Source organism: Amblyomma mixtum, chromosome 9, assembly GCF_055824585.1.
Source record: "Amblyomma mixtum isolate Tamu chromosome 9, ASM5582458v1, whole genome shotgun sequence".
Taxonomy (NCBI): Eukaryota; Metazoa; Arthropoda; class Arachnida; order Ixodida; family Ixodidae; genus Amblyomma; species Amblyomma mixtum.
Genome location: NC_143020.1, coordinates 105294061 through 105321180, shown reverse-complemented (window position 1 = coordinate 105321180; position 27120 = coordinate 105294061). Strand labels below are relative to the sequence as shown.

Below are 27120 nucleotides of genomic sequence, written 5' to 3'. Positions count from 1 at the left end.
CTGTTATGTCTGAAACGCATTACCTGTCATCATCAAATCAGTAAATAAAAGAAGATTTGCCTGGGAAGTTAAAAGTTTCCTGTTACCTATAGAAAATGACTCCTAGCTGATACCTTGATGATGAGTATTTAATTAATACTTATCAGCTCTGCATCGGAAACCTTTTTCCTGTATTCAGACACTAGAATTTTTGTACTGTTATTGCCCACTCCACCCATTTTCATAAAGGTTTACTGAGCTGTGCTGTCCAGTGTATTCATGCAGCTTGCTTTTCTTTTTCCTAATAGTGTATTTTGAATGACATGTATGTTACCTATGTATCACAACACTATAATCTTATCATCTCAAATGTTTAAATTACTTTTATATCTATGTATGATTTATTGTGTTACCTGTCAATGCTGCTTTATACTTTTATTATGATTTATCATTTATAGGAGGCCCTGATACAGTCACTGACTGTGGGACCTCCTTATTATGTAAGTTTTGTAATTCTAACTCTGATGCAATAAAAATTTAATTGAATTGAAAAGCAGCCAGAAAGAAAAAGAAAAGCCAATTGCTAATGCAGTACAATGGGAAGTGAAAGATATATTTCAGCGAGACACCTGAAAATGACTAGTATGGATGGCCTTGCTTGCCAAAACTGCCTATGGGCTACGGGCGTCGTCATAGAAGAGAGCTTCTAATTGAGTCTGACCTCCTGGAGCTCTTTAATGTGTGCTGAGTTAATTGTAAAGCCAAAACCAATGCTTTCCAGTGTTGAATGTACTGGAGTTTAACTAAACCACAAATACTATTTCAAAGAGTGATAAGTCAACCTAAAGAAATAAGGAAAAATCACCAGGCACACCGGGTTTTAACCAACGTGTAATTAATTTCATTCAGCAAATCCAACAGTCATCCACAATCCCTGCAGTCAGCCAACGTGCATGATTCCATTCCAAGCACATCCAAAAACAAAAGAACAGTGTATTCATATCAAGGGTAGCTATTTTCGGGCAGTTTCATAGTTCTTGACGTACCAGTCAACAGTTTCTTTCAAGGCTGTAAGGAAAGAGAAAAAAAAAGGTCAACCACATAAATTCTTCAGTTCATTAAAGGGTAGGTATTCGAGCAGCATTGCAAACAATCAATTTACAACAGTACATTACATATATTCAAGTATAATCAATCAGAAATATTTTTTTGAGACATATATGCCATCATCATCAGCCTGACTACGGCCACTGCAGGGCGAAGGCCTCTCCCATGTCTCTCCAATTAACCTTGTCCTTTGACATATATGTAGGTGGTCAATATTTATATCGGTTTATCATACTTATTGTACTTCTATTCAAGCTTTATGGAAGATATCAATCCTCCTGACTGATGGCATGAATTGATGTAACTCGCTGGTACTGTGCTATGTGTATTGGCAGATTACTGCAGGCAAAAACTGCTTTGACGCTGATGCTTTCACAAATTCATACTGCTTTCATTTCTCAAGCACAATCGGTAAAGGACATTTTCTAGATCCACAAAGAGATTTCATCCCAACTTAAAAATATCAGACTAGCCATGTATAATGTAAAAACAAGCACTGATTCCCAGGATTAGAAAGTGAAACTAAACTAAGACACCGGGTTCATCATGCTACACTGCACCTTTTTCAATGGGAGTGAACTTGAAGTCTGGTAGGTAGCGCCGGAGCTTCTTGTTGCTGGCAGTCTTCCTGAACCGGCCATCAGCTTTGGATGTGTCGAACTTAACAATACCCGTCAAGGAACACAGAAGACCAGTAGAAGATCTAATAATGCAAGCAGCTATACACGTTAATTCCTACAGTAGCTATCACTTTCTGTTCTTCTTACAGGCCACTGCAAAAACAAAGTAAATGCAATTTTCGTGCAAACTCAAAATGGAAAATAGTGCACAAGGTTTGAGGAAACAGGGTTTCAAAGGGGCCTTGTTACACTTTAATCATGATTACTGAATAAAAAATAACGAAGGCTTGACGTCCATCTGCTGTTCTAAGAAGTGACATCATCCCAATGGGCACTGAAATTCCCCTGGACGTCCTGTAGACGTTTAGGACATCTGTAGGACGTCCATGGAAGTTTCAATGCCCATTGGGATTTAGAGCTGACATTAAAAGCTTAAGCTGAAAACGTAGAAAACTGAAGCTGAGGAATGAAGCAATGGTTCCATTCTCCCAGTAACTCATTCGCCCAGTAACTCATTTGCTCACCAGAGACGGTAAACCTCTTCTCCAGCTTTCTCCCATTGTCTACTGATATCACTCCGCCGCCCCCCGGCCTCCCTCAGAACGGCAACGGAAGAGGCAGAGGAGAGGTGCCCGCATTGTCTCATGGGCGGCCCTCCCCCCCCTTCTTTCTCTTTGGCTGCTACGCGAAACAGAGCAAGCAGTGGGAGAGAGAGAGAGAGACGATGGAGCGACAAGTGACTTTTTAATTTGTTAATTTCAGGTCCACGATATGATAAGTGGCACTTAATATACAAACAACCACTGACGCCAAGATAAATGCTACCATATAGAGGTATGTATGCGCACTATGTACATAAAAATATTTAACAATCACTAAAAAATGTCATCGCAGAGATGTAATTTTACATTTATGTCTATTCAAACTCCCGTCTATTCAAACTCCCCCCAAAATCATGGCTCAATAAGCCAGACGAAACCATGCCTTGAGTCCATGGTTGCTTCTTATGCTATATACACCAAAGTATGCTAGCGCTCACACATTAGCATCTCCAGACTGCTTTGCAATCAGCCGCAGTGATGAAGTGTGAAGCATTGCGAAGTGATCCAGAGAACAGTATACGCGTCCAACAGACTGCGATAAACAATAAGACAAGGATACAATGACATCCCCTTTGAAGTCGAATGCATCAGTAATAAGCTTAGTTGCATCCTTGATGCTCACTTCATCCTCTTCATCACCTGTAAGAGATAAATTAAGACAGGTTAAGGCATGATTATTACTACTAGTTCCCACAGGTTAGACTGTTTAGCAGCAACCATAGAAACTCGTGTCAGTACTAAAGATCAAGCTGACCTTGAACAACAAGAAAGCGAAGTTGGAGGGCAACAAAAGATAATGTGTAGAGCTCAAGTCCTGTTGTCAAGCGTAATGGCATTCCTTGCATATGAACACCGCAACTGCTACAGTACATCTCTGAAGCATCAGTCACAATAAATTTTCCCTACAATTATTCTCATGCGATTTTGTTCAACAACAATTTACGTATGAATTAGAGAATGCACACGCAAGTTGTTTGCATGCTGTAGATGAAAATACAGCAAAGTGGCTATGGGCAAGTCATGCGATGATGCATGGATAGAACAGAAAGCCCCTGGACTAGTAAAATTTACGCTGTGAATATAATGGAGCAATTAGACTAGAAGTGTCATAAATGTAGCACATGCGACGTATATGGCTGGTGGAGGGCAGGTAACATAATTCTAGACATTGTTGAAATGGGTCGCTGTCTCACAGTCGATTTATTTCTGCTCATGCTGAGATGATCCGTCCAGCTGTGCTCCTGCTACTCATTCACAGTACTTTCTGCAACTTCAGAGGATTCTGGCACAGACATGCTTAAGTAAAACTTGTTGCTGTACTATTTGGTGCTTCCTTCTGTCAGGTAACTATAGTGCTACTTAAAACCGTTCATGAGGAAGACATGCAGGACAGTGTGCTACTGACAATTCAGATGTCAGTAGCATTTTGCCCTGTATGCCATCCTCAGGAAGGCTTTTATGTCGGGCTAACTTGTTACCTGGGAGAGGAAAATATGCACTCAGTACAGAAAACAGGAAGTACATTTTCCACATTTTCTGCATTTCGTTCCCATTAAGGCACTCGCCCTCTGTTCTTTGTACCGAATGCATTCCTCTCTTCCTACACATGTATATTCTTTGCCAAAAGTAGCCAGGCAACGGGGCTCGTTTCTCAGTCGCATAACGGAGCTTTTACAGCATCCCTAAATCCCAAAAGGCCTCAAAAGGGGAGGAGAAAGGTTTTCCTTACCTTACACAGCTTAGGGGGCTCCATAAGTCCTTTACTACATGGCTAAGAAGCAAACCTCGTCACCTGGTTACTTCTGGCAAAGACGGCACCAACTAGCCCAACAAGTGCCTCTAAGCTGCGACTCATTTTGTTTCTGTAATGAGCATGTGCAGAATCCCCTCCGTAAGCATGTACGGGGTTGCTTGAATGTCCCCAGGCCCCAGGGTCTCCATCTGAGCCTTTGAAGGGGCATTTAAAACATCCCCAAAGCTCAAAATTTTCGGAGGGTGAAGAGTCTCGTCCTCACCCCCTGAAGGCCTCTGTAGTTTCGTAGTTGTCAAGTGCCCAGCTATACAGCTCAAAAGAAGACTACATGACCTGGGAATATTTAACTGATCCTATAGCAACTATCACAAACACAATTTCTTCTAAACTGCAACTCATTCTGTGTTCACCACGTGTTCCACTTCATGCCAAAATTCTTTTCCTAGACAAACATCAACCAGCCCACCAAAGAGTTCTTCTAAGGTGATTTATCTGTATTCAGTTCACCTGTGTGAATGCAAAAATGAAGGCGTGGAAGCACCTTCCCGGATCAACAAATAAATTTGACAGAAACACAGAGGGGTTCACCCACCTGAGAGAATGATAGGTTCTACTTCGTCGTACTCGTGCAGCACCCACATAATGAGTCGTGCGAGGTCCAGGGAGTAGATGAACTGGCGCAGTGGCTTGCCCGATCCCCACACCTGCAGCGGAGTCTCATGCACTGGAACAGACACACAAGCGGTTCAGTGACATTGACAGCACTTTCACCCAGGTTTGGTCTCATGAAAGTACACGATGAGTACGAGTACTTCTTCCTCACCTTTTGTCATACTGCACAGTCGTAAGCATTGTGCTCAAAATGACAAAAATTCACACAGGAACAATGCAATTCACGGGGCAGAGTATGTGTTAGGATTAGTGTTCACACTGGACGGAGCAGCCGCTGGAACTGATAGGTTCAGTCCGACTGAGCAGGTGACATGATCCAGTCCGTCAATCACCCTCTTTCATCTCCCACTTCTCCTTTCTTTCCATCCACTTCCCTGAAAGTGGAGAGGGGATGTTCCCCTCTCCACTTTGTCTCTTGCCAATCGAGGCTTCACACGGTGAAGCCAACGCCAGCCACATTTTGCGATAATGGCTGTTCTGATGCTAATGCATTAAGACAGATGTGCAGTGAAAACACATTATCCTACCCTCAGCTGTACAGTGTCTAAAATCAAAAGACTAACGAGACAGAATCCACCTATGGGCAAACAAACTCTTCTACCTGTATGTGGTGAGTGTTCTAATAAAAGCAAAGACCAATGTGAGCAACAGTCTTAAAATGGACTTAATTAACTATACTGACAGTTACTGAGGGCAATTAGCAAACCAGTTTCTGATTACAGTTTCTGATATCTTGCTGAACCTTGAATCAGAAAAAGTCTCGAGCGAGAAGACATTGCAGAAAGTCTTCCCCTTTGGCTCTGTACTTCATGCTGTTTGTGCAATGTCAAAACAACCAGCCCAGCACCATGCATGTGATATCTTTCCTTCATTATAATATTTTAGCATCATACAAACCACGGAAAAGATGCAGTCTATGCAAAACTTTCAGTCTGATGTGTTCGTGCTGAATCTGTAAGCTCCAGATTGTATTTCAATCAAGCCAGCTGCAGGTGGTTACAGTGATGATGATGGCACTGATGACAAAGTTGCTGATGACTACGATAACGATTGATTATGGCCATAGATTATGGATGACTCATTGTTAAATGGGACTGCACACACTATTAGTCTATCAAAGTAATGCAAGTGTAATCGGAGACTTAAAACTTATGTTTTTAGACAACGACAATAAGAATCGACATTGCAGAAATATTGATCGCTCCCTCAGTGCATGGAGTTCTTCCATTTAATATGAGGGATCAAAGCGTGGACACTATTTGAAGCTCCTGTTCAAAAACTGACGACAAGAAAACTCGAGAAGCAGCCCTAAGATGCGTTGTGCATCAAGAGCTCCTCTACATATTTAGAGTACATAATGTGAAGCAACACGAATGTGCGCCTACATTTGGCCTGGTGGGTTCGGTTGATAAGGCCCGACAAGACATGACCATCCTCGGGGTTGAAGTTGTCATGCGGTCCAAACACATTTGCTGGGATCACAGCGGTAAACTTGCAGCCATGCTGGTCATGGTACGCCCTATTCTGGATGTCGATCAGCCTCTTGGCATATGCGTACCCAAAGTTGGAGTCGTGCGGTGGGCCGTTGTGGATCTGCCGAGAAAAAAGAATAGAGAGAGTTCAGAGTGTGGCGGTTTATCATCCCAAGGCGACTGAGGCTATGAGAGATGCCGTAGTGAAGGGCTCCGGGAATTTCGACCACCTGGGATGCTTTAAAGTGCACTGACATCGCTGAAGGGTTGACCCTTGTGTATTTAAGCACGACCATTAAAAAATATTTTATTTGCCCTCTTTTCCTGCGATTCCTCTTTTGAGGACATTTAACCCCCCAATTGCCACACTTTCTTTTTTCGAAAGTGGTACCAAAATGGTCATTTCGATCTGCTGTGCTGCTATTTTCCGGCAAACCCCCCAAAAAAAGGCTTGAACGAGCCCTACTTGCCTTAAACCAGACACAGAGTGCCAGAAAACACACGACAAGCTAACTCGATCATCACGGGCCAGAAATGGCAGTCAGCTTATGACAAGCCTGTCTCGTTAGGGTCCCTAGAAATACTTGCAAGTATTTCTAGGGACCCTATTCTCGTCCAAGTCCACTGGGGGTTAAGGACTAAATGATGATGATGATAACAATGGTGATGAATGGTGTCGTGCAACTTTGCAGGGCCAGGTTCATGGAAAAAATGACTGCATTATTTAAAAGTGTGCATACAAATGCTACGTCATAATTACTTTCATCCTGGCTGAAGAAACACATGGTCATGGTCATAACTCTGTATTATGCACCCCTCCCAGCATAGACTATATGCTCGTCAGGCTCAGTTGACACAAAGGTCACAGAACTCCAATTCCAATTTTTAGCATCTCTACAATTCCCAGCTGGTTCCAGTTGGTACCAACTGGAGCCCAGTTGGTTCCAACTGGAACCAGGTGAGAATTGTTCCATAAACCAGTTGAGCTGGGAAAGATTTTCACCTGGGTACGTCTTTCTCTATACTCAAGCTATGTTCAAAGCTTCTTGCAAGTGAGAGTTTTGTGTGACAAGGAAAAAAAATTTGTGACAACTTATTGTAGATGATAAAACATCTACTTACACTGTATCTTTGAAAGCAGAAATTTGACTGCATGCCTCGGTCCAGCATGCTCTATACAAGTGCTCACACATCACGACAAATGACAAGTGATAATATATATCTAATGAGCAGGTGGAAGCAAAATGAAAAAATTAGTTCACAGTCAAGAACCAAACTTGTTTTTATATCTGCACTAAGACAAAAAATTACCGATGATTACGTTACTTCCTAATGCGAAATTTGAGCGCAGCAAATAAGCTGTTTCACCTTTTCGATAGTGAGTCAACCCCAGCTGCGGAGTTGGTTTCAGGGACAACGCCGCCGATGCCGACACAAACAATATGATACCCTCGCTTCCGCAGCGCTAAGAACCAGGTCTAGCCGTGGGAAGGTGGTCACGTATTCGTCGACGTGCCGGGGCCTACGTGAAATAACCGGCGCGTCGGCAACTGAAGAGCACCCTATCCGCCACACAAGAACGGGGGGGACCCTTTCCTCCTCTTTCTGCATGGCGGTGACGGTGTTCTATGCAGTCACGTTATCTTGACTCTCTAGTGGCGTCAGCGGCATCCAGCGGTATCAGTCGGTCGCTGCTAGCGCTGGGGGGATGAAAGGGGGGCGGAGCTGGTTACGAGGCCGACGACGACGCGAAACCCAGGAACGGACGCCAAAGAGCTGCGCTCTAAAAGGAATTACATGGACAGCATGTTCGCTTCAATACTGCTTCAACCTGCACGCACGTGTAAGGTATGCTATGAAAAGAAAATGTTACCATGAATCTTCTCTACCAAGCAAAGTCAAAATTCAACAGCAGCATCAGCTTACCATAGTTTCATCAACAGGATAGGTCGTGTTGTCTGGAAAAACACAGGTGGAAAAGCAGGAGACCACTTTTTGAACGCCACTTTCAAAGCTTGTGTGGAGGACGTTGTCATTTATCCACATGTTGTCTCTCTGCAAGAAATGAAACTGCACTGTTCAACACATTTCAAATAACAGAGTTAATACACTGACCCTAGAGAAAAAAGCCAGCGGTTCAACTCTGCTGAACTGAGTTTCACGTAGCGAAAGCTAGAAGTGGCTTCTCACAATTTTCGAAGATGTAGTTCACTATATGTGTGAACGACTGTGAATAGAATCACGTGATTACCATGTGACTTTCTTACAGCGGACCACACATAGTTAGGTATATGGGCATAGCAACACTAGCCATGGCTGATCTCAAGGTCGCTTCAAGGTCATTTGAAGGCTCGTGGCGAATGCGCCCAGTTACAGTAGTGTAGCTTTCGCTGCAAAAGAGGCAGCCACATTCTCATGCATGCCTTCACCACATGTTTCCTAACAGTGGCGACAGCCATTATGGTAACGCTTCTTGGCGGCCAGCCACTAGTAAGCGGACGAACTACAGGGTGCACTTATCTAGGAATAACCACTCAGACTACGTGATTCTAAGCAGTACCGTGACAACCACTATTTAGCATAAACATAGCTGTTACAGACAACATTTCGGCTACATTTTTAAGCTCGGGATGTTTAGAAGCACAAAAATATTTTATTTAAACAGTTTTTCTGCACTTGAAGGAGTGAGTCATTGATAACGTGTTTCTTTTTGTGAAAGCGGTCTTGGCAGCATCAAGAAGACGTCAGAAAAGGTTACAGAGCCTCCTCTCCATACTAAGCCCTCAAATCATGCCTTACAAAATTCTAAATTTGCAAACACGTGCACACACAAAAATCGAAAAAAAAAATGGAGGTAAGTGACAAGGAACTGACCAAGATGTCAAGGTTGTATTTCATATTCCTGAAGAGGCCTGCACTCGTCCCTGCTAGATGAATGACATGTGTGGGCTTGTACTTGGCAAACAGTGCTTCTGTCTGCTGCTTGTTGCTTTGAAATATACAAGAGACATGGAACTATAAGTGCGAGTTCACCATATACTGCAGCAAAAGGCAGCTGTTAAGCCTTAACAGTTAACTGAATTAAGCATGGAAACACCATGGATGTAGAAGATGCACACAAGAATGAATTCCGATGCCATTTCTAAACTGAGGTTGAAAATGTCTCATGGGCATTATGCGTCCAGGGGAACCTTATTTCAATGAAAGGAAAAAGTCTACCTTTCACTCATACTTATCAGGTTAATATCTAGTTGAATGCAAATAATGCCCTCCCTTTCATAACTTGAGCTGCCTGCACTGCAACATTCAACAGAACTTCTTTTTGGGCACACTGATGCATTATGTGAATGCTATCTGAACATTAATAGACATCAAAACAGTCCTTTTTGGCCCACTACCAGGATTGCATCTGTATTATAATTCCTCATAATACATAAGGGAGTTGTCAGGAGGGAAAATGCAGAAGCCAAATTGACAAGATATGCTGGCAAGAAGGGAGCGTGTGTCGATAATGCTGTCTGATAGTCATATTGCATTTAGTGATGTGAACCATTGAGGGTATCTTGCTGTCTTTGTGCATTTTGGTCCCTTTTGGAGCCATTCTGATTAGGTGTCCTGGCAAGAAACGTGATTGTTCCCCTGATAATACTCTGTGACAGTAAGATAACAGTTTTGGCTGCAGAACACATTTAATGTTGTCTTTTGCTCTGCTTCTGTAGATTAGTCTCTTTGGTAGTAAGTATAGTGCTTTAAGGTGTCCTTTTTCTATAAATATGTTTGTGTTTCACCAGCCTCACGCTGTTTTACCTCTTGATGCAACAAGCAGCTAGCTTGATACAAGAACACATACAGAAAGGACTATGGTACACTTTTACTGTGGTCAGAACAACTTTACCAACATTCCCTTCTTTTGTGAAGGAACACAAGTATTTCAAAAGTGGCCACAGCCAAATTTAAAGATAGAAACACAGTCAAAGCCAAAGACGGAGGAAGGGCATTCTTCTTGCATTACAATCAGTATGTAAACTAGCATAGTACTGCAGACGTTGCAGATAGCAATAACTGCCTTGCTGACATAATGCAGACTCGTAACTATGTGGTTTACAAATAGCTTTCTCAACTTGGAAGTAAAGAACACCAACACACCACAAAGTGGTGAAATATTTGAGGCAGATGTGTTAGTTCCCAGCATCAGATGGGCAGCATAACATCTAATAGCAAACGGAGTCCTCAAACCAACCATAGATGTTTGATTGTTCAATACTAGTTCGTTTGTTGTAGTATATGTGTGAAGAAAAACTCGTCTAAAGCCAAAATCACACAACGAATGCTCTTTGAGAGCTGCTTTGGAACCTGCAGGTGAACATTGCGGACTGATGCAAGTCACCGCGCCTGAAAGGACTCTGCACGTCTCATCATCATCAGCCTGACTACACCCACTGCAGGGCAAAGGCCTCTCCCATGTCTCGCCAATTAACCCTGTCCTTTGCCAGTTGCGGCCACCATATCCCCACAAACTTCTTAAACCCATCTGCCCACCTAACTCACATTTGGACAAATCTATAGACAATCAAAGGCCACGAAAGTATTGAACACTACCCAGCTTAACAAGGTAAAGACTCAGACGGGTCGATCTGCCATGTTGAATTCAAGCGCTGGCACAGAAACCTAACGAAGACATGGGAAGCAAACACAAAACCTCAGTGTATCTGCATCTTCATCAGCGTTTTCTCCGCAAACATCTAAATGCCATCACGGCCGAGCCAACCCAGATGCACTTTTAATGGCATTGTACATCAGTAAACACTACCTGATCCTCTTGTTCATGAGATAGAAACACTTACGTAAGGTCGGCATCTTTTGATGACACAAAGATCCACTGCTCCCCGGGCCTCTTCTCTTCGTTGGTAACGATCTCAATGGCTTTACCTATGAGTCCCGTGCCTCCAGTCACCAGGATAACTGTCTCTTTTGCTGACGCCATCGTCTATAGCACTATGACAGCACAAGTTCAGTTGTGTATGGTTCCGACGTCCTAGAACAATCCGAAATGCAGCTAGAGCAAAGTACAAAACAACTCTGCCTCAAAGCATCAGCAGCTATGTAGAGAATTAGTAGCAACACAGAAAACACGCCAGTAATTTTCACTTAACGGCTGTGGACATGTCATCAAAAACCACATACCTGATAGCAGAGAAGTTCATGTTGTGTACATGTACGCAACAAGTGTAGAGTTTTTGCGCATTCAACATGCATGCTTCAACAATGTAAAATCCAAGTGTGCATATAGTGCATTTCAGCATAAGAATTTTAAAGGGTCCCTGCAACATTTTTGATGGTTGCTATAAAATGCGTGCATTACGTAGAGTAAAGGCTATTAAGACTTCATGCCGCATACAAGTGTTCTAGTGAGCTATTAATTTACAAATAATTTTTAAAAACTGCCATTCCCGCGCCGCACGGCGACGTCTGGTGCCGGTCTGGGGCGAAATCCTATCTCGTGACGTCATGAGGCTCGCGTGACATCAGTCGCGAGAGGCTCTGCTCGCCAAAAACCGCAGCGATGTTCATTAGAGAAGCAGGCGAAGGAGGCGGTATGCGCGGCTGGATACGATATGATACGACGGCGCGTGGTTCCCTTTCACTCTCTCTCTCAAAAAAGTAAACAATCGAGCCGGATTACGCATTCGTGGGCGAGAGTGGACCTTTCCTGTAATGTTTGTTTTTTCTGACTTGCCGCGGTGTACGAGTTGAGAGGGAAAAGGCAAATGTTTTTAATCGCCGATATATCTCTGGTACATATGCTTCGCATCACGCACTGCTACATATTATCACTAAAATTTTTTTGCCGCATGATGATTGGTGATTGAACATCAGTCTTGCGCTTTCGATCGAGTTCGATAGCTGCTGGGAACCTGGAAGGCTCTCAACTCGAAAGCCTTTGAAAATGCATTCTGCACTCCGGCCGTTTCAAGAACGCTTAGCCAGATTACACGAACACACACAAAGATGAGAAAATGTTGATCGGTCTTCTACTTACTGCAAAGTTACTGTGAGTTCACCAGACCTTTCTCAAGACGCATATGCGCCTAAATCAGCCGCAAGTGACAGTACTTTTACACTCCGACACCGGCAAACCCCTCGATCAACGCCCACGCACAGCTGATAACAGCCCGATAACAGAAAATCAGTCCGCACTGCATGCAGCGCGCTAATGATGATCATGGTTGACATCGGAACAATTTTCGGAGCAGCAAGATTCGCATTTTTGAGCTGTTTTTGGAACGCCCGAAAATCAACATGACGAGAAGATGAATTTAATAGTCTGAATTCTTTGAAAATAATGCAAATGCCTTAAAATACAAAAGAAGACCAAGAACTCTCTCTTACGTGCTCTTCGTCCGTTTGGCGCCGTTTTACAACAATTTACGCTCTTATCAAATATGGGTGTATGGGCGTCAAGAGCTCATACGTCGATCGAGGTGCTTCTGAGCAGTATAGAGGTGATCAGCTGTTTCGTTCTTACAAGCAAATAATTAAAAGGCCTCAGAAAGGGGCTCTCAATAAAGTTGCAGTATGCTTCACAAATATCCTCCAGCAAGAATTATTTTAATGTGTTTTGTGAAGGATGATACAAAATTTGAACTTCCGCGTCTTCACGCTTTTTCTTCTCCTCTCGTCAACTTCGCCCGCCAAAACGGCACTCCTCAGCCGGCCACACCCACTCGGCTGCGACGCGCGCGGAGTGGCCGCGGCCGCTGCGTGACGTCTGAAAGAATAGCACCGGCTGCTGACGTCACTTGCAAGGCGTGACGTCAATTTCACGGCGTGACGTCGTATGCCAGGTTTCGCGCGCCGCGAGGTGCGAAAGCGGGAATTTTTAAAACTGTATTGTAAATTTCCCGCTCGCTTTTGAGGTTTCGTACCAGGTATGAATGCTCTGTGGTCTGTACTCTACATAGTGCAAGCATTTTAAAGCCAAGCTCTAATACTCTTTTCTGTTGTTAAAAAAAACTCGCAGGACGGTTCACGTTGCCGTTACCGTACCTAACGTGATATCTCGTGTTGGATCTCGAATACAGATTGAAATACGTGTATGCCGCCGCGGTGGCTCAGTGGTTATGGCGCTCGGCTGCAGACCCGAAAGACGCGGGTTCGATCCCGGCCGCGACGGTTGAATTTCTTTGGAGGAGAAATTCGAGGCCCGTGTACTGTGCGATGTCGGTGCACGTTAAAGAACCCCAGGTGGTCGAAATTTCCGGAGCCCTCCACTACGGCGTCTCGCATAGCCTCAGTCGCTTTGGGACGTTAAAACCCCATAAACCAAACCAAACCTATTCATTATTATTTGTGTTCTCTGGTAGAGTCAAAGTGCGCGTAAGTCACTATATGCTGCTACTCATGGCATCACTGCATGCTAGCCAATCAGCGCGGCTACGCCAAAAAACCAGGAAACGTGCCCATGCATATTTACAGCTGCTGCTGTGAAACTAACGAAACAAGTCTATCGAAGAGGCAAGCGTAAGGTCAACTGACTGCATTGAGCACACTCACTAAAGTCTATTGGTTCTGCACTCACAGGCACTGTCTGTACCAATGAGCAGTGTCGTCCCCTCTCCCCACAGCACGCCCTCCCTTCCCTCTCCTCCTACCCCTGCGCTCTGCACACAAAAGATGCACGCTGAGATCTTGTGGAAGTGAAAGCATTCTTGCTGTTAAGCATTTCTGGGTTGGTGGCTTTACATACCAGCGTATCGCGTGTACTTGAAAAAGAAGCCAAGAACACACTATATAAGCATTTAGCACTCAAATGCATTTTTAATACACTTTCATTTAGAGATGTGATGCCCAAATTGCTCCCCCCCTCCCCCCAAAGAGAATAATGTGAACCAAAATCTTGGGGTGCCGGTATATATCAGCAGAATTCCGCTGCCAGTAGTGTGGATTCTAAACAGCAGTCAATACTCCAGCCGAATGCCTTGGCAACTATCATTGTTGCCACTGCGGGAAAGGACACGCACATTTCATCTGCAATGACATAACCCGCCCCCCTTTATCTCAACCAAGTCAACATGCGTATGTGACAGAGTCGGTAGTCGGCCAGGCAGCAGACTAAAATTGTGGAGGCTACCTAAACCACAAATACAATCTCAAACAGAGATAAGTCAAAATAAAGGTATAAGGAAAAAACACCAGGCACACTATTTTCATCAACATGTGGTTTATTTTATTCTGTACACCTGGCAGTCATCCACAATCTCTGCAGCTACACCCAATGCGCGTGATGCCATCCGAATAACAACAACCAGGAACAAAAGAACAGCATATTACTATTAAACAGGGCTATTTCCGGGCAGTTCCATAGTTCTTGACATACCAGTCGACAGTTTCTTTCACAGCTGTATGGGAAGAAAAAGAAATAGGTCCACAAAGTAAATTCTTTGGATTATCACAGCCGCACTGTAAACATTCAGTTTACATTTGCATGATGCTCTCATATACTTGAGATAGTTTATCAAAATTACTTCTTTCAGACATCATTAGGCAATCAATATAATATTCATAATGTGCTTTTTACCCTGAATTCAAGCTATCACTCCTCCTGACAACTAAAACGACTTGACACAACTTGACACACATTCATGGCCGACAACAGCGCGGTGGAACATGGACTGAACGGAAGAAACAGCATGGAACAGTGCTTTCCGTGTTCCCTTCAGTCTGAGTTCCACCACGCTGTTGTCGGCCATGAATCTGTACTAACTAGCTCAACTTTCTTCCCTAATCAATGCACTGTATACATTGAAAAAACTGCTCCGACACTAATACTTGAAAACTAAACATTTTGACAAAATTGCCTGTCTGGTTGGGCTTGACAACTTAAACTATTAAACTAAACTACGACACGTCTCCAATGAAAACTTTTTCTTACCCCTTTTGTTTCTCTAGCACGACTAGTACAGCCCATTTCTCAGATCCGTAAAGTAGTATAAATAACTTCGTGTCCATTTAAAAACACTAGAGAGACAATCTAGGAAGTCAAAACAAGCACAGATTCCTACAGTGAAAAAGGTAAACTAAACTGAGATGTCAAGGTCATCATGTGACACTGCACCTTTTTCAATGGGAGTGAACTTGAAGTCCGGGAGGTAGCGTCGAAGCTTCTTGTTGCTGGCAGTCTTCTTGAACTGGCCGTCAGCTTTGGATGCGTCGAACTTAACAGTGCCCGTCAAGGAACCCAGAAAGCCAGATAAAAATTTAATGACGCAAACAGACATATGTGAATTCCTACTGTAAGCATTAACTTTTGTTACTCCAGGCAATTACAACAAAAAAAGAACAATCCATTGTTCATACAAACATAAAACTAATAACAGTACAGAAGATCCAATGAAATTCAGCTTCACAGCTGACTTGCTGCAATTTAATCATGATTATTTAATAAAAAGTAAACCAAGGCTTAATGTCAATGCACTGTTCTTAGGAGCGACATCATTTAGAGCTTCAAACAAAAACCCTCTCCAATAACAGTGAGCTTTCAACAGTGGTAACATTTCAATTTAACGAGATTTCACATTAGGAATTTTCCTCCCTTGTGCACAGCTCACAATTCCTCCTCCATATCACTATGGAGCCTAACACTCTCTTAACCCAACAAAACACTGATACTTTTTTGAAAAATTTAGGCCCAAGCTATGATAAGTGGTGCTCAATACACAACCATTAACGCCACGATAAGTGGTTTATGGGGCTAAATGTCTCAAAGCGACTCAGGCGATGAGGGACGCCATAGTGGAGGGCTCTGGAAATTTCGACCACCTGGGGTTCTTTAACGTGCACTCACATCGCACACTGAATGGGCCTCTAGAATTTCGCCTCCATTGAAATTCGTCCAGTGAGGCTGGGATCAAACCCATGTCTTTCATGACAGCAGCCTAGCACCATAACCACAGAGCCACCGCAGCGGCCCGCCATGATATGTGCCTCCATGCCGAGGTATGTGGCGCTATGCACATAAAAATATTTATCAATCACTGAAAGATGTCATCGCACAGATGTAATTTTACATTTACGCCTATTCAAACTTCTCCCCCCAAAATCGTGGCTCAATAAGCCAGACGAAACCATGCCTCGAGTCCGTGGTTGCTTCTTATGCTATATGCACCAAAGTATGCTAGCTCCCACACATTAGCATATCCAGACCGCTTTGCAATCAGCCTCAATGACATTACCAAGACAACCAGACAACAGTATACACATCCAACAGACTGCGACAAACAATATGACAAGGATACAATGACATCCCCTTTGAAGTCGAAGGCGTCGGTGATAAGCTTGGCTGCATCTTTGATGCTCACTTCATCTTCTTCATCAACTGTAAGAGATCGAAAACAACCTCCTCATCTATGATACCACCTCCTTGCTTACTTGGGGTTGACATCACAAACATAGTTGAGATGATGAAGCCGGAACAGATTTGGCATCAGTAAGAAATTTAATTATAAATTACTTACCAGTCACAAAGTAATATCATGGGGTGATTCACTGACACCAATGTCTAACATGTCATTTCAAAAAAGCAAAGAAGCAAGCAAAAATTTGGTGTCTATACTCGTTTGAGTCGGAACCACCTATACATAACGTAAATAAATCCAATTTTCTTCTCTGCCCATACCCAACTCCTTCGCTCAACAGCATTCATGTCTTGATGGGAACAAGCACTTACCTGGACCCAGAATACATTCAGCGGCACCCTTAACCCAATTCAAACAATATATGGGACATAATGAGCTGATGCAGGACAGGCAGTGTAAATCTGTAGATCTTCAACACAGGCCTCTGTTCCAAAGCTGGTTTATTTCTGTGCACACTGAGATGATTTCTGCAACTGTGCTGTTACAGCTCTTTCATACTGTACTTTGCTTTGGATGAGGACTCTGGCACAAGAGAGGAACACACACTCGGTACAGAGAACACAGGACGAGCACTTTCTGTACCCTATGAATATCCTGGCGGATGAGATTAAGAAATTTGCGGGAATACGGTGGCCGCAACTGGCGAAGAACAGGGTTAATTGGAGAGAGACATGGGAGAGGCCTTTGCCCTGCAGTGGGCGCAGTCAGGCTGATGATGATGACAGAGGAGTCCACCCACCTGAGAGAATGATGGGCTCTACTTCATCGTAATCATGTAGCACCCACACGATGAGCCGTGCGAGGTCCAGGGAGTAGATGAACTGGCGCAGTGGCTTGCCCGATCCCCACACCTGCAGTGGAGTCCCATGCACTGAAACAGACACACAAGCGTTTCAACGACATTGACAGCACTCTCACCCAGGTTTGGTCTCGTGAAAGTACAAAACGAAAAAAGTACGAGTACTTCTTTATCATCTTTTGTCATACTCTACATGTGTGCATTGTGCTTAGAATGAAAAAGCAGATACGCATTGACAGCACAAAATCCTATCCTCAGCTGGCCGGTGCTTGCAAAGCAGAATTAACAAGACAGAATCAACTCCAATATGGGCACGCAAATTCCATACTAGCATGCCTGTAACGGAGCACTTATCAGGCTGCCAAAGATATGCAAGTACAACCAGAGATTTGCAAGTTCTATTTTTAGATAACAATAATATACATCAACATTACAGAAATATCTCGCATGACCCCCTCAGAGAATTTCTTACATTTATTATCGGGGATCAAAGCGTGGACACTTTTTGAACTCCTGTTCAAAAACTGCGGACAAGGAAACTCGGGAGGCAGTCCTTAAAATATATTTAGAATATAAAAAGTGAAGCAACATAAATTTGTGCCTACATTTGGCCTGGTGGGTTCGGTTGATAAGGCCCGCCAACACATGACCGTCCTCAAGGTTGAAGTTGTCGTGCGGCCCAAACACATTTGTTGGGATCACAGCGGTGAACTTGCAGCCGTGCTGTGCGTGGTATGCCTTGTTTTGGACGTCAATAAGCCGCTTTGCATACGAGTACCCAAAGTTGGAGTCGTGCGGTGGGCCATTGTGGATCTGCCGAGGAAAAACAATACGGTTAAATTTAACTCCTGTATTTAAACATGACCGTTGAAAAATGTTAATGCTGTTTACCTTCCCCCGACCGATTTGTGAGTCAGATTTTTAACACATCCTACTTTCTGCTGATCCAAGCTATATTCGAACTTTTGACGTGCGAGACCGTTAGTGACGAGAAAAGAGATGACAAGTGACAATGAAGCATAACTGATAACATATCAGCTAATCAATTATATATGAATGGATGCAGTTTGCTTGCACAGCATGACAAATGACAACAGGCAATATAACTAAGCACCCAACTTTTCAGTCTATGAAAATTTGGCAGTCTTTGCCTCGGCCTTTATTTCAGAAGACAATTTTTCAGTTTTTTTTTTTCTCGAATATGACTTGTCATGGAAAAATACCCGCCTTATTTGGAGACATCTTTCACACACTTGTGAGGTTAAATTGACGTGCAGTTTATTTGGACTTGTTTGTTAGTGAGAGCAGTAAATAACACAGAAATCGTGTTTAGGGCAGAGGCTGAAATTCAGTAGACTCTCTCGTCAAGACGAACTCGGTCAGGACGAATTCTCGAACAAAACGAACAAGTGAGACCATTTGGTTGCATTCCCATAGGACTCAATGTAAAACAAGAAATGCTCTTGAGACAAACTGTTCCCCGTGCCCTTCGATTAAGATGAACTTTCGCAGCGGCCGCGAGGCGTCCATGCAGCAGTAATATATATATATATATATATATATATATATATTTATGTTAGGAGAAGGTAAGTGACGCCAACCAAGTAAAATACAGGAAAAACACGACGTTTCGGGACCGGCTCGGCCCCTTCTTCACGGTGTGACTACGGGCGAGCGCAGCTTGGCTTTTTAAGCCCCTGTGTGGAGGACCTGCGGGTCAATGGCCGCAGCCCATGGACGTAGGATGAGGGGAGAGTCCCCAGGGAACGATTAACATTCTCTCGTGTTTGCTGTATGTGCCACGACTCGAGTAGAAGCCTCCTGCGTGGGTTAGCTTCCGTTTCCAATACAATGGTGCTGTCGAAGTCAATTGGGTGGTCACACCCTTCACAGTGTTCGGCCACGGCGCTGCGTTGACGATTCATGTGACGGACGTCCGCTTTGTGTTGGTTCATCCTTTCCGCGAAGTTCTTCGTTTCCCCTATGTACGACGCCGGGCAGACGGAACACGGAATTTTGTACACGACGCCCTGGGCCTTTTCTCTGGGCTGCCGGTTTTTTGGGCGGGGGAGAAGGCGACCGATAGTGCTGGTCGGTTTGTGCGTTGTCAGCACCCCTTCTTTTCCGAGAATGCGACCGAGCGTCTCGCTCACGCCTCTCACGTAGGGGACGCAAACACGTTTCCGCTTCTGGCATGCGTCTGAGGAAATAATAGACCGGATTTTGTTTTGCCTTTCTTGTTTCCTGATAATGCGCCGGATGAATGAGCTTGGGTAGCCGTTCTTTTGGAGGTCAGAAATGACTCGGTTCTTCTCCTTCCTTTTTTCTTCACTTGAGGAACATATGGAGTCGGCTCTCTTCAGTAATGACGTCACGACAGATGCTTTGTGCGGGATGGGATGGTTCGAATCGAAATGTAGGTACCGTCCTGTGTGGGTTGGCTTCCTGTGCACCGAGGACTGCAGGCCTTTGTCGTGCCTTGTAAGTAGGACATCCAGAAAAGGCAGGCTGCCCTGCTGTTCATGCTCAACAGTAAATTGTATGGCCGGTTCAACTGAATTTAGATGACTCTGGAGGTTTTCTATCTCTGAGGTTTTCACCACACAAAAGCAGTCGTCTACATAACGGAGGAATAACTTTGGCTTGGGATTAAAGGAGGAGAGGGCCCGGCTTTCGACGTCTTCCATGGTTAGGTTAGCCACTGTGACTGAAATTGATGCCCCCATAGCAGTTCCGGTTGTTTGCTTGAAAAATTCTATATATATATTTATGCACACACACACAGAGGAAGGGAAATGAGGGGCTCGTTATACGTATGAAAGAAGCCAACAGCCACAGAAACTAAAGAGCATGGGGGATTTTATTTATGGTGTTGATCAATCAAGATTATTAGTGCATATTTTGTCGCTTAAAGCTAATTGATTAGCAAGAAAAAGAAAAAACAACCACATGCTGCCGGTGGGATCCGAACCCACGACCTCCAAATTACGCGTCCAGTGCTCTACCAACTGAGCCACGGAGACATCTCTCAAACCTTCTGCTTTCGGGGGTATTTATATTTGTGTGTGACCTAACCTTGAAAGTGTTCGTGTGTGCGTGCGACCTAACCTTGGAAGTGTTCTCTCTCTCTCTCTCTCACACACACACACACACACACACACACACACACACACACACGCGCGCGCGCGCGCGCGCGCGTACGCACACACACACGCGCGCGTACGCACACACACACGCGCGCGTACGCACACACACACGCGCGCGTACGCACACACACACGCGCGCGTACGCACACACACACGCACGCGTACGCACACACACACGCACGCGTACGCACACACACACACTCACACACAACAGACAGAAAGACACAGAGAAAGAGCAACCCCACAAGATGGCTTCCGTGCACCTTCGCTAAAGCTGCAGGAAAGCAGTCTTGCGAGAGCGCGGTTTCATGGTGGAAAGCTCTCCAGCTGATGTGGCAAAGGCAGGACAGCACCTACGCTGGAGCAGATCTTGGCATCACGTGCTGAGATATGGACAGATATTGACGCCGAAGATATGGACAGATATTTGTGCTGAGCGCACATTCCTTGCGGCATGCAGAAAGGCACGTGATGTGCCCACTCGTGGAGTTGGTAATGCCTATGCTGCAGAAGGAGCGAGATAAGAGACATGTGGCTACCATGTTCAGCATTTTCGAAGCTCTCCGAGCAGAATGGAAAGCAAAAATAAAAAAAAAGAATAGCAGCCATTGTGGGACATAGTGAGAAAACAAGATTGTGAAAAAAAAAAACTAGACCAATTCTATTTACGAGTAGGATAATGAGACTGTTTCATGCCTTCAGCCTTCAGCTCACTTCATTGCATAGTGCTATAAATACTCTATTTGTAATCATCCTCTGCTTGAAAGAATATTTTGTTCGTTGATTTCATGCAACATACATATAGTAGTAGTAGTATATATATATATATATATATATATATATATATATATATATATATATAGTACATATATATACACATGCTTACCATGCTTACATATCTCTTTTAGGGGCACTTAATTCAGTTAAGATGGACTTCTGATAAAACGAACAAATTTTATGGGCCCTTAAAGTTCGCCTTAAAGAAAGCCTAGTGTATAGAATGCTCTCACAGTAAGAATAAGTAAAAGCATAAAAATTAAAGTGACTAGGCCACAAGAAAAAGACAGAAAAGCTTGTTTCTAAAATCTGGGCTGCGCAAAAACCAAATATAAACGAGAGAAAAAAGACGAGCGAAGGCAACAGCATGCAACACACAAACACAGTTGCCTCGTATGGCAAGTGAAACCAGACCGTTCTGTCTAGTTATCTTTACGTTGCAATGCATTTATTTAGTTTTGACAAATGCAAGCGTATTTCTCGCTCGCGACATACTGCTCGCCCTTGCATTCAAGGGACGAACTGTGAAAGCAGAAATTGCCTCGTAAAAAAGGACGGCAAAGAAAGAAAATCTGAGCGCAGCAGAAATCTGCAAGGATCCAACGGCTTCTGATTACGTACTCCTCCTGATGACGGCAGCAATGGAAATGCCACTGAACCATGGCACAAGCCAGAACATGGCACCTTTTCTTGGCGCTTGTGTACGACTTCGCCTTGGAGGTGGCTTTTTATAGTTGCAAACATTGCCAGTGTCCTCGCATACCGAGGTCACTGAACAAGCAATAACTATGACAGTGTCAGCAATTAGCTTACCATAGTTTCATCAATGGGGTATGTAGTTTTGTCGGGAAATATGCACGTCGAAAGACAGGACACCACCTTTTGAACACCAATTTCAAAGCTTGTCTGCAGGACATTGTCGTTTATCATGATGTTCCTTCTCTGCAATAAGTGAAATTACACATCATTAAGCACTTCAAACCACAGGGTTAATATGCTGACTCTAGAGCAATAGCAGCAGCCACTCGTTCACTAGTCAAAGTGCCAATCGTTAGTATTAGTAGTGCCTCTTAACAGCCAGAATACTGGATGTAGTAATGTGGCTGCAACAATCGTTTCAGATAAAGCGATTCTAAGCGATACCGTGATAACTGATATCCCCGTGAAACTGAAGCTTAGCAAGCGTTGTTCCAGCAATATTTTTGAGATCAGGGCGCTCAGAAGTACATACAAAGACATTCGCGTTGAACAGGTTTTAACACCTGCCAAGTCGTTAACTACGTGTTTCGTTTCGTGAAACTATTCTTAGTGGCAAAAAGACGCCACCACAGAAAGTTAGTACAGCCTCCTCTGCACCCTTTACCGGTCTGTTTCAAATCTTACTTAACAAATTCTACACGCAAATAGGATCAGACACAGAAATGAGAAGAAAAGGAGACAACGGGAAGTGGCGGAGAACTGACCAAGAAGTCGAGGTTGTACTTCATGTTCCTGAAAAGGCCTCCGACCATCGCTGCTAGATGGATGACATGCGTGGGCTTGTGCTTGACGAACAGCGCTTCGGTCTGCTGCTTGTTGCTTTGAAATACAAGAGACGCGGAACAATAAGCGAGGCTCCCACGCATACTGAAGCAAGAGGCCGCAAATTATAAGCTAATTCAAGCACGAAAACATCACGCACACACCACACAATCCAACAGGATGGCTTCTTGAACAGGTTGGTGCATTACATGAACACTATTAACATGATGTGAAAACAATCAAAATGTTAATAGACATCACAATGCTCCAATATAAGGACTGCAGCTCCATTTTGCTTACTCTGCCCACGCATATCAATTGGTAAGTAGATGCAGAGAGAGACAGATAGGGAAATAGCAGAAGCCAAAATGATAAGATATGCTGGCAGGAAGTGGGAGCCTGTTCAGTGAATAATGCTGTCAGATAGTGATACAGAATTTCTGGCTTAAGAACAAGGTGAAAGGTTCAGGGTCCTTTGCCTTCTTTGTGCTACAAGTTTAATCTCTTCCTGGTTCCAAACTGATTAGATACCCTGGAAAGGAAAAGTGTGAGTGTCCCCGCTGACAATGCTCTCTCACAGTGACGTAGCAATCCTGGCAGCAGAACAAGTTTAATCTCATGAGTCTCCCGCTCTGCTTATGCTGTTTAATCTTTTAAATAGTAAGTAGTGCTTTAAGATGTCTGTTTCTCTTATGTTTCTGTCCTGTATAAATTGCAAAATATTTTACTTCACAGTTCGCCTGCTGTTTTGCCAGCTAATTTCAAACAAGAACACATACAGAAAAGACCGCAGTACCCTTTTACTGCAGTCAGATCGACTCTACTGACATTCCTTTCTTTTGCAAAGAAACGCAAGCATTTTGAAAGCGGCCAGAGTCAAAAGACAAAATCGCCGTCAACACCAAAGACGGAGGCAGGATGATGTTCTGGTACTGTACTGGTTTTAGCTGCAGATCACTTTAAAAAATTCCAAACCATTAGTTATTAGTTAAATACAAGCGCTTGGAAAATCTTCCGCGTTTTAACCTAGTGTGTAATACCTTTAGTGGCAACGCTGAAGCCAGATTGCATCACAACTCGTCATACTTCTGGTTTTCGGTGAAACCAGCCATATGTCTTGTTCTTCTGTCATTACCACCAGTATGGACACCAGTACAGTATTGCAGACGTAGATACAGATAACTACTGTTCTGACTCTAATGCAGTCTCATAATTTAACAACTTTCTGACTGTAACATATAAAACATCATACACTGCCCAACGGATAAAGTTACGAGGCAGAAATGTTTGTCACCAACATTACATGGGCTGTATAACGCCTTATAGAAGTCATGGATGTGTGCGAGTTCAGTGCTAGCTCATGTGTAATACGTAAGAAGCAAAACTCGTCTACATCCAAACTCACGCAGTAAACCGTTTCACATCATCACTGAGAGCTGCTTTGAACTTGCATGTAAATGCTCCTCCACAATGAAGCAGCATGTAGAAGCACTTAGTTGTCCTTTTCTTTAATTTTCTCTTATTCTGATTTCTTACCCAAAGGAAAACAATTAGCTTGGCACCAATATACACCCTTCTTCTGGCTCTCCTCACTGAACCATGGACTATCCTCCGTCGTGGGTATGTGCCATGTCACTAAGTCAACAACAATAACAATGAAAAGCTAAGACCCCGGCGTATCTCGTATCTTCATCGGAGCTTCTTCCGCAAACATTCGAGTGCTATCACGGCTGACTTGGCCCGGATGCACTTTTTCATGGTATTGTATATCGGTGACTACCGGCCAATCTACCTTTGTTCACTAGGTATCATGTGACAATACTTACGTAAGGTCGGCGTCCTTCGACGAAGCAAAGATCCATCGCTCTCCGGGCCTCTTCTCTTGGTTGGCAACGGTCTCTATGGCTTTTCCCACGAGACCCGTGCCTCCCGTCACCAGAATCACTTTCTCTTCCGCTGACGCCATCCCCTCTAGCGCTACGTGAACACAAGTGGCGTAAGATTCTAACGCTCCGAAGCAATTCGAAATGTTATGCGGCTAGAACAAAGTACAAAGCAACTCTGCCTCAAAGCACCGGCAACTTCATAGGGATTCAGAAGCAACATGAACAACATGCCGGCAACTTTCGCTTGACTGCTGCGGACGTGGCTGGAACAAACCACCTGCTAGCTCAGCAGGTCACTTTGAGTACAGGTACACGACAAGCGCAGACTCGGCGCGCACTCCACACGCACGTTTCCAGAACGTGAAATCCGTGAGTGCAGACTGCATTTCAGCTTAGCAATTTTAAGCAAACCCATCTTTTGCCTTCGGCACGAACGTGAAAAAGCAGGGACAATTTACTCCAGTAATTAACAACGCTGACCGCTTGTACTCACTGAAAAGGTAGATGTGGGTTCACCAGTCCGCTCTTGAACCCAAGAACAGGCGTCTAAATAGGTCGCAATGCGTGCAACAGACTTTTCCTACCACGACACCGGCGACAGCCCACTATCAATGACCGCGCACAGCTGAGCCGCTGAGCCAGCAGACAAAAAGATTTCCACGTGACAGCTACACGTCTGCAAAGCCCAATAGAAGAGCAGTACTTATCAGGCTTCCAGAAGTAACTTGTCGTGCAGCGCTATCTATATAGATAGATAAATAAAGAGAGAGGGGAGAGCGGGGGACGTAGATATGTTTTTTTTTTTTTGTCTTGATAATGTAATGACAGTTGGCATCTCAGCAACTTTCGGAGCGCTAAGATTCCCATTTTTGTGCTGTTTGGAAGGCTCAATCATCAGATATGATCAGAAGTTGGATTCAGGCTTGTTGAGACTTCGCGAAAAAAAAAATGGAAGAAGCTAAAAAAGAACACAGGAACACAGAAAAGAACACTGCACATACATGCTGATATTTTTTGCTGAGTGTTTGCTCAAGGAGGAACAGAAACGAGAACATGCCGTGACATACAAAACACAAAAAAAAGCAAAAAGACAGCAATAATTACCTGCATAAATAGATCATCCCACAACCGAAAATAAAAATAGGTAGGGTTCAACGTGGCTTGAACCTAGTTGTGCGAGCGAAAGTTATGTTAAGCAAGGTGTCTATTGTCTGAAATCAAATGTCAAGTCGAGGTCAGATACCGAATGGTCATATGATAACGTGGGCATTCTACCATATATCTTAGGCCATGGTCAAAGGTCGGTTAGGTACCCATTGGTCGTGGTCATATCTCAAGAGAATTTGGCAATGACCGACACGATTGCAGAGTGGACTGTTAAATTTTTTTTCTGCTAGAGGGTATTTGCAACGTAGTCCGCTCATTTAATAATAATAATAATTGGTTTTTGAGGAAAGGAAATGGCGCAGTATCTGCCTCTCATATCTCGGTGGACACCTGAACCGCGCCGTAAGGGAAGGGAGGAAGGTGGGAGTGAAAGAGAGAGCTGCAGTAGCGGAGGTTTCGACCACCTGGGGATCTTAACCTGCAGTGACATTGCGCAGCACACGGGCGCCTTGCGTTCCGCCTCCATCGAAACGCGGCCGCCACGCTCGTGTTCGAACCGGGGTACTCCGGCTCGGTAGACGAGCGCCTTAACCATTGAGCCACCGCGGCGGGTAATTTGCATATTCCTCGTTTGTGTCATCACAAAATCACAACTGAATGAAATAAATATTGCTTAACGTGAAAGAGCCACTGGCTCCAACAGCAGGGTCATGTTGGTATTGCATGGATTCTTCAGTTTTTTTGTTTATATACCTTTGCGTGTCGCATCTGCTTGACGTTAGGCATTGCACTTCGTGACTGCGTATAATATATTAAGGCGAAAGCCTTTAATAGCTCATACGGTCGTGACCAAGACGTGTTAGTAAATTTGTCCGCGTTTCAGTTTGGTCGAAATGGTCGTGACGTTACTGCGCGCGAATTTTGACAGGTGTCCACCGAAATATGTGAGACAGTTACTGAGCAATTTCCTTTTCTCAAATACAATTTTCGACTGGTGTCCACCGATATATGTGAGAGTTACGCGTAATTTCCTTTCCTCAAATACAATTTTCATTTTCTTCATTACGGCCCCTTTTTCTCTTCTCTCACTCCAATTCCTGTACGGTGCGGTTCAGGTGTCCACCGAGATGACAGAGAATTACAACGCCATTTCCTTTCCTCAAAAAGCGCTGCGTTCAAAGGGCGCAACGCATCGCGCCGAACGGGTGGTGGCGTTCCGTGGACTCCCTCGCAGTGCTACAACACGCTGTCGCGTTCCACTCCT

The 27120-nt window shown here is 44.0% G+C and overlaps 2 protein-coding genes across 4 annotated transcripts; both read right to left on the bottom strand.

Moving 5' to 3' along the window:
- Window positions 1-852: 852 nt before the first annotated feature.
- On the bottom strand, window positions 853-25372 carry LOC149330511 (GDP-L-fucose synthase-like). Of its 3 annotated transcripts, none has more exons than XM_089561126.1 (9): window positions 25243-25372; window positions 11050-11240; window positions 9080-9194; window positions 8132-8260; window positions 6119-6326; window positions 4654-4785; window positions 2868-2947; window positions 1647-1746; window positions 853-1047 (listed from the first exon to the last, which is right to left on the bottom strand). In XM_089561126.1, the coding sequence occupies exons 2-9, from the start codon at window positions 11187-11189 to the stop codon at window positions 992-994; spliced, it is 960 nt and encodes a 319-aa protein (XP_089417252.1). In that variant the 5' UTR covers window positions 11190-11240; window positions 25243-25372; the 3' UTR covers window positions 853-991. The 3 variants fall into 3 exon arrangements, with proteins under 3 accessions (XP_089417252.1, XP_089417253.1, XP_089417251.1); XM_089561127.1 differs by lacking the exon at window positions 25243-25372 and adding an exon at window positions 12246-12492 and having other exon boundaries at window positions 11050-11200; XM_089561125.1 differs by lacking the exon at window positions 25243-25372 and adding an exon at window positions 12246-12489.
- Window positions 14408-25382, bottom strand: Gmer (GDP-L-fucose synthase-like protein). Its single transcript, XM_089561124.1, has 9 exons — window positions 25243-25382; window positions 24690-24840; window positions 22806-22920; window positions 22156-22284; window positions 18025-18232; window positions 17360-17491; window positions 16501-16580; window positions 15321-15420; window positions 14408-14604 (listed from the first exon to the last, which is right to left on the bottom strand). The coding sequence occupies exons 2-9, from the start codon at window positions 24827-24829 to the stop codon at window positions 14549-14551; spliced, it is 960 nt and encodes a 319-aa protein (XP_089417250.1). The 5' UTR covers window positions 24830-24840; window positions 25243-25382; the 3' UTR covers window positions 14408-14548.
- Between the last annotated feature and the right edge of the window lie 1738 nt (window positions 25383-27120).